The following is an 8,144-nucleotide window of genomic DNA, read 5'->3' as shown; positions in this document are numbered from 1 at the left end:
AAGAGGACTGGAATAATCATAAATTGAGGATTTCTAGTAGTTTGATTAACCGCAATTTCATCGTGGCAAGAGATTCTGCCATTTGCTGGTCACCTTGATTTTACAGCCCACGTACAATAGAATTTAGAATAACAGAGTTGGAAGGGACATTGAAAGTCTTCTAGTCCAACCCTCTGCTTAGGCCGGAAACCCTACACCACCACAGACAAATGGTTCTCCCACATCTTCTTAAAAACTTCCAGGGTTGGAGAATTCACAACTTCTGGAGACAAGTTGTTAATTAATTGTTCTAACTGTCAGGAAATTTCTCCTCAGTCCTAAGTTGCTTCTCTCCTTGATTCGTTTCCACCCATTGCTTCTTGTTCTACCCGCAGGTGCTTTTGAGAACAGTTTGACTTCCTCTTCTTTGTGGCAACCCCTGAGATATTGGAACAGTGCTATCACGTCTCCCCTAGTCCTCCTTTCTATTAAACTAGACCTACCCAGTTCCTGCAACCGTTCTTCATATGTTTTAGCCTCCAGTCCCCTAATCATCTTTGTTGCTCCTAGTTTAGATAGCAGGTATCAACCACACTGTAATTTACTTTCACATTCCTTTTGATCACAACGCCTATGTGACCGTCTACATTTTCTTAAAACCAAAGGCGGTGGCCAAAAGAGCTAAAACCTCTTTCCATTCTGCCAGCGAGCGTTTCTCGAATCCGGCAAGCCATAGATCCCGCTTAACGTTAACTCTTTTAAACCTTCCTCCGCCGTCTCAAGAGGAAAGTTGCTCCTGCACGCTTCCAGGGATTCCTCGGCTGGCCCTTTAATAAGGCTGAGCTGGAGAAAGGAAACAGGCGGCGCTGCCCTCTCGTCCGCGTTTCGCCGCCTCCTTCCATTGGCTCCGGCGTGGGAGGGGCCGCATGCTTACTTCCAGCCCCGGGAAGTCGTGCCTTTGGCGCCCCCGGCGCCCCCGAGCAGCGATGTTACCGGGCCTAAGATGCCGTCTTTTTGGCTGCCCGCGGGCGGCTGCAGCGGCTCTCGGCCGTGCTTACCACGGCGACAAAGTGGCCACTGTGGGTTCCCAGCCCGATGTCGCCTCCCCGCTCTATCAGGTAGGCCAAGGAAGAGGAGCGTGGTGAAGACTTATAGCGCGCTTGGAGATCACCCATTGCCGGCTTTGGGTGGGCTTCCAGCCTTTTATTTCTTTATTTTGTAAGATCTCTTGTTTTTATGTGGGGCCGATGGATAATAGTCATGATTCCACAGAAGAACGGGTTTCTCGAGAAAAGTGAAATCTGAACAAAAGTTGGGCAGCTCCTCTGGCCAACTGTGCACCCTTCAGAAAGGCAGTGGCAATTGTAAAGATCACTGACTTGTTGATCTAGTCTTAAAGCACTGATCCCCTGCCTGCTCCATTGCTTTGTCAATTCCCTCCTTCTTGCCCTGGAATGAAGGTCAGCTGGTAGGGATATTGCAGTGACACCCTGCCCTAAGCGGTAGGCTGATTTCCTGATTTCCTCTGAATTCCTTTCCTTTCTATGATTTATGTTGCCGCCAAAATACACCTAACAAAAAATCCCTTGAAAGATTACAGCGGTTGTATTTCTCAGCAGTTTGTTCTTCTCATTTAAGGCTCCATTGTTTCCAGAAATATCTCCAGTTCTCAACCTAGATTAAGTCCCTCCCCGCCCCCAGTCTCTTTTTCTCCCTGAGTGTTGTCACTGACAAACTAAGCCAAAAAGGAAACTAGGCTACTGTTGCTAGAGGATGGAGATGCTGCTTTTGCTTTTGGAAAAATAAAGGACAGGTTCATAATTCAATTTTGACTTCAGTAAGTGATCTACTTTATCGTGAACAAAGTAGATTTTTTTTGCCTCCAAAAGTGCTTACTTTGCTGTGAGTCTCAACTACTCAACAAACTGTTCTATGTTGCCTAAAGTGACCCAGTTCCAACCCAAATTCTGCTATATATACAAGTGGGCTTAAAACTCAGGCTTTAAATCAGGATTTTTGTGTGAGTGGGTGTGTCTTCAAGTCTGTTTTTTCCACGCCTAGTGACTAAATGAACAAGTCCCTGCAGGGTTTTTTTTGGCAAAGTTTTTCAGAAATGATTTACCATTGCCTGCTTCCTAGAGCTGATAGAAAGGGGCTGACTCAAATTCAACCAGCCAGCTTTGTGCCTGAGAATAGTCTAGAAATCATAGTCTTCTGATTTCTAGCTCGATGTCTTAACTTCCATAGCAAACTAATTTTCCAGGTACTCCTTTCTCTTCCTATTTTCCCCACAGCAACAACTCTGTGATGTGAGCTGGGGTGAGAGAAAGTGACTGGCCCAAGGTCACCCAGTTGGCTTAATGCAGGGGTGTCCAAACTTGGCAACTTTAAGACTTGTGGAGCTGGCTGGGGAATTCTGGGAGTTAAAGTCCACAAGTCTTAAAGTTGCCAAGTTTGGACACCCCTGCATTAAGCCAACTGGGTGACCTTGGGCCAGTCACTTTCTCTTGCCAAGTTTGGACACCCCTGGCTTAATACGTAAGGTGGGACTAGAACTCACAGTCTTCTGGTTTGCTTATAGTTAGCCTGCCTGTCTTTCAATCAATTCAAAATTAATTTAATTTCAGAATTTTTCAAACGAGTCCTACTTGTGAGTATGTATGCTTAAGTTCCTGTGCCTTGTTCCCATGACAGAATCTGCAGGCTAATGACTGAAGATCATATTTAGTCTTCTGAGCAGCACATGGTTGTCAAATTAAAGAGAGGAGTGATGCATAGAGAGCTTTGTGGCTGTGGCAATTAGATTGTCTGGAAGGCTGTGTTAGAGAATGGGAAGGCTGTGAAAATAGTTGGTGACTTGAATTCTGTAGGAGCTGATGGTGGGTATGGTCTGAGTATATAGCAGTGATGGCAAACCTTTTTAGCATTGAGTGCTGAAAAGGGAGCGCACATGAACTCATCTGGGCTCCAACCTGGAAGAGGAGCTACCCAGGGTGCATGTGCACACCCAAAAATGAACTTTCAGTTTCTGGCACGCACATGCATATCAGCAAGCTACTCTACTGGGTTTCTGATGCGCATGCGCGCATGACAATTAGCTGTCCAGTGCACATGCTTATACAGGAAAATGGAAGACCAGCTATTCCAGTTTCCGGCACTGCTGCACACATGAAGGACAGCTGATCGTCGTACGCACATGCGCACCAGAACCACGGAAGAGAAATGGGCGGAGCCACATGTAACAGGTAACATGGCTCCGTGTGCCACTTCGGGCATGCATGCCATAGGTTCGCCATCACAGGTATATAGTCTTTAAAATGGTTAGGAAGAAGATTTGAGGAAAAGATCAAATGGAACAATTTGTCTAAGAACCAATCTACTTGACTTCATTTGTACGTCATTCAGGAAAAAAAGATGATCTTGTTTCTCAACTGTTGCACATTTACAGCACAACTGTTGCATATTTACTCTGACAAAAATGGGCCAACATGAAAATTCTCTGGTCAGAATTCTCTGCACACACAGTATGGTGCAAACTTGAAGAAGATGCAGGGGAAAAAAGATGATGTTTGCTGTATTTGCCCTTTCTTGTTTGTCCTCTGCAAATTTAAGAGATGGTGAAAGATAAACCTCTGAGATAGAATAGATATAAATGTAATTTGGTGGGATAGTAAGTGTGCATTTAATTTCTGAAATCCTAAGACGTGTTGAATACACAGAACTTGCATCAGACTTGTAGCATATGTTCTTTGTGTGATTAATAATTAAATTGTTAACACTCAGTTTCTATTGTCAAACTGAAATAGAAGCAGTTATGTTTGCTGTGACCATGTGACATTAAGAAACATTTAAGAATCCAATTACTTCATATGATTCATCTAAATTTAAAGATCTAGTTTATATAGACTGTCCATTCATGGCCTTTGCAAAAATGAGTTTGAATTTATTCAAATTTTCTCAATATTTCATTTTGGGTTGATCATTGTTTAGTGTTGCATCCAAATTGGCATGCCAGTTTGCTTCAGACTATAATTTCAGTTCGGATTTGTAATTTTCCAAGTTGAACAGTAGCCTATTGTGCTTTGCTGATTCACATGTAAATTAAGGAGTTGAACACATGAAAGAAGGACCAGAAATTGTGTAACTGAAGCTTGCTTGAACAATCTTGTATCAAAGAAGTCTTGTATCTCTGCATCTGTGTATCTTCCAAGCAGACATCTTTAACTTTGCTGTAAATAAAAATCTAGCTTTGAGATTGTTGGGGATTTTTTAACGCTAAAAAAACCCTCAAATATTTTTGCTTGTTCAAGGATTTTAACACAAATATTCCCTTGAATCCTGATTATAATGCATAAGCCTTTTTTCATTTGTCTGGATAAAGTTATAATTTTTATTTGGTTGTACAAATCTACAGTTTCAAGCTCGTTATGCCATATATTATTCTATACAGTATTTAGTTCCTCATTCTGACCTTGGTTTAATCGTGAACAAAGTTTCGTTTATATAGATATAATTGGTGATAAGTTACTAGTTTCAACTGGTACAGAATGCAGTGGCATGGGCAGTTTGTGTGCTCCCAGAACAGCATATGTCGAGAGCTGCATTGGTTTATTTCTAGTTAAATTCAAGGTACTGTTTTTTTACATTAACACCATCAATCTCAAGAGGTTAAAAGATCCTCCTCTATGTGAAGAGGGTCAAACTCCTTTAAGTCACGGTGGTGTCACGTGACGTATTTGGACTTTCTTCCCCTTTGTTAAACCGGGCATGGGCTTGGCCAGCAGGTGATACATCTGGCCTGTGGGCCACGGGTTTGACAGCCCTGCTTTATGTGATATATGCGACATATACTGCAATGTCCCTCTGGATTCTAAGTAGGACAAACAGACAAAACTTTGTGCAAAAAAATTAATGGACATAAGTTTGACACCAGGATTCGAAACAAGTAACTTCTGAGCATTTTATCTTTCCAGGATAATCTGTTATAGATCTTAACATGACCATCTTGGAATAAATCCATTTAAGCTGCATAATTGAGCAAGCGATTGCTGAACTCACATACATACAAAAAATTTCAGACTACTTCGGAAGGTCTTAACAAACAATATGTATATTTAAAACATTATAGTTGTTAAAAGGCTTGAATCTTCATTTGAGGCCATTAAGTTTTCCTGGAGGCAAACTTAATTTACTTGGAAGTAAATTAGGATTCTCAGCCTAGGAAAATGTATAAAATGAAAAAGAATGGATCTATTATTTTATATCCAGTTGCAATTACCGTATTTTTCGGACTATAAGATGCACCGGAGTATAAGATGCACCATGATTTGAAGTGGTGATTTTTTTAAAAAAAGAGTTTTTGCACTCTGCAGACGCTTTGGGAGGCTTGTAGAGTGCTCCTGGGGGCTGGAGGGGGGGGCAAAAACGAGCAAAAAACTGGGCCATTGTTCGCAAAAAAGAAAGGCATGCAGAGGCTTTGGAAGGCTTGTAGAGTGCTCCTGGGAGCTGGGGGGGCAGAAATGAGCAAAAAAAGGCCTGTTTTTCGCTCGGTTTTGCCCTCCCCAGCCCCCAGGAGCACTTTGCAGGTCTCCCAAAGCCTTCTGCATATCCATTTGTGCAAAGGGGATGGGATTTCGGTAGGCCAAAAATGCTGTATTCAGTGTATAAGACGCACCCAGATTTTCACCCTCTTTTTTGAGGGGAAAAAGGTGCGTCTTATACTCTGAAAAATACGGTATTTAGTAATGTTTAAAGAATATGTTTTGAAACTGTAACTTATAAAGCTTAAATAATACATATAGGACAGGAGAAAAAAAGTATATATTTAATTCAATTTTTTTTCTAACTAACTCATCTTGGATAAGTGTGTACATTTCCTTAACATATAATTATTTCTCCACAGGAAAATTATGAGCGAATGAAAGCTTTAGTAACAGAGCTGAAAAGACAATCTGAAAAAATTAGATTAGGTATGTATGAATGCATTCTTTTTCTTGTTACAGTATCTCATATTAGAGTCTGATTGTTTGGTTCCCAAATCTAACAGTGTTTAAAACAGTCTTTCCCAGCTTGTTGTCTCTGACTATATTGAATTAAAGCTCCCATATTTCCCAATCAGCAGTCCAGTCCAACACAGCTTTAGAGTGATATTGAAAGCCTTAAAATACTAAGTGTAATTTAATGATTTAATTTGTATTAAAGGTTCATTCCTATCTCTGGGCCATTGGACTTGAATAAACATACAGGAGAGATAGAGAGTTAAAGTGAGTGGCAAAGTTGATTTGAGAAAACTCTAATGGTAGTACTAGTATGTATAAGTTAGCAGAGTTCAGGAAGATCTTACTAAAGGAAAAAAGAAATGACAAGTATATGTAAAAAGATTATTACAAAAAGTAAGAGTTCAGGAGCAACAATTCTCTTACCGATAGTTATGTTCTGTAGCCATTGAGTATTCTTGGTGGTTGGTCCCATTGTAGAATTTCCTCATCTTCCAATTTTGGTCTTTCTTTCAATTTTGTGGTTTCTGGGTATAGATACACATTTAATATTCAATCTATGATGTCTTCATTGATTGCTATCATATACTGTATTTCAATTTCTGCTACAGAGACATCTAAAATTAATTCCGAACAAGAAGGTGAGCTGCCATAAATACGCTGGCTCTTTCTATAGATTTTTTTTCTAAATTGACCCAAAACAATAGAAATAACACAAACATAACAATAAAGAAAACTATTTTTTTCTCAAAATCTTGCAGGTCAAAGGCATACTGTAATGTCAGTAGGGCAGAAGCTATACCTCTGGGATAGCATGTTCACCTATACTGGGGGCTGCTATAGAAGATATCATTGTATATCTATATATGCTTCTTTCTACTGTTTAAGTCTCACAACTGAGATATTTGGTGTTCTTTGTTGTGTTTTCCAAAAGTCTTCTTGTGTGAGAGGAGTGGTATTGATTGCATTTGCATAATAACAGGAAATATTGCATTGGTATTACAAGAAGTGAAATTAAGCATTAATGAAATAATCAGAGAATAATATAACATGTTTATGCATGTCTACTTGGTAAATGTTTATATATATGGCAAACATTGAAATGATCAAAGACCTTGCCTGATAGGTGGTGGAGAGAAGTCACGGAACCTGCACACATCAAGAGGCAAATTGTTACCTAGAGAGAGAGTTGATAGACTTATTGATCCTGGGTAGGTACTTGCTGATTCATTGTAACTGTTTTAACATAAGATGCATACGTTTCCAGTTTTTCTGTTTTACTATTAGATGCTTTCAAATTACCAGAGATGCTTATGCTTTTGGAATCAGTTAAAATTATCATTTACATATACTGTGCATTTTTAGTAATAATGTGTGTAGTGGTCACTGTGACTATTCCCTGGTCAGAATTAGAAAAGTGGGATAAAATTCCAAAATAAGTCAATGTTCTTTTAGAGTTAGGTTATTGTTGTTGTTGTTAGTTGCGAAGTTGTGTCCGACCCATCGCGACTCTTTGGACAATGTTCCTCCAGGCCTTCCTGTCCTCTACCATCCTCTGCAGTCCATTTAAGTTCACGCCTACTGCTTCAGTGACTCCATCCAGCCACCTCATTCTCTGTTGTCCCCTTCTTCTTTTGCCCTCAATCTTTGCCTCTTCTCCAGTGAGTCGTTCCTTCTCATTAGGAAGCCAAAGTATTTGAGTTTCATCTTCAGGATCTGAGCAGTCAGGGTTGATCTCCTCTAGGACTGTCCGGTTTGATTGCCTTGCAGTCCAAGGGACTCAAAGGAGTCTTCTCCAGGACCATTGCTCAAAGGCTTCAATTCTTTGGCGCTCAGTCTTTCTTATGGTCCAACCTTCACAGCCATAGGTTATTGTATTACAAACTTAAACAGTACACAACTGCTAATAATAATCAGGTAAGAATGCTTCATGTGATTAACTTACAAAATGTTCTTCTTTTTTTTCTAGATCGCCATTCCTGGAGTTCTCCCAGTTTGCAGGTTATCAGCTGTATGGTAATGAAGAAGTGCCAGCAGGAGGTATCATTACAGGCATTGGGCGAGTATCAGGGTGAGAACAGCTATTGCTATATTGTTGGTTTCATTTCTGCTTTTTACTGTGGTATTTTAATTTCCTTTCCTTTCTCGTATGAGTCATTGATATTCAGA

The 8,144-nt window shown here is 40.3% G+C and overlaps 1 protein-coding gene across 1 annotated transcript in view; it reads left to right on the top strand.

Moving 5' to 3' along the window:
* The first annotated feature begins 873 nt into the window (after nucleotides 1-873).
* The window catches only part of MCCC2 (methylcrotonyl-CoA carboxylase subunit 2), a 41,484-nt gene continuing 34,213 nt past the window's right edge, over nucleotides 874-8,144 (top strand). Inside the window, exons 1-4 of the mRNA XM_081945819.1 lie at nucleotides 874-1,097; nucleotides 5,882-5,948; nucleotides 7,102-7,186; nucleotides 7,945-8,046. Coding sequence (XP_081801945.1) covers nucleotides 906-1,097; nucleotides 5,882-5,948; nucleotides 7,102-7,186; nucleotides 7,945-8,046 — 446 coding nt within the window. The 5' untranslated portion in view covers nucleotides 874-905. The remainder of the gene's footprint in view (nucleotides 1,098-5,881; nucleotides 5,949-7,101; nucleotides 7,187-7,944; nucleotides 8,047-8,144) is intronic.

Source organism: Natrix helvetica (assembly GCF_964273705.1).
Source record: "Natrix helvetica genome assembly, chromosome: 2".
NCBI lineage: Eukaryota > Metazoa > Chordata > Lepidosauria > Squamata > Natricidae > Natrix > Natrix helvetica.
This window is presented reverse-complemented; position numbering and strand designations above follow the sequence as displayed.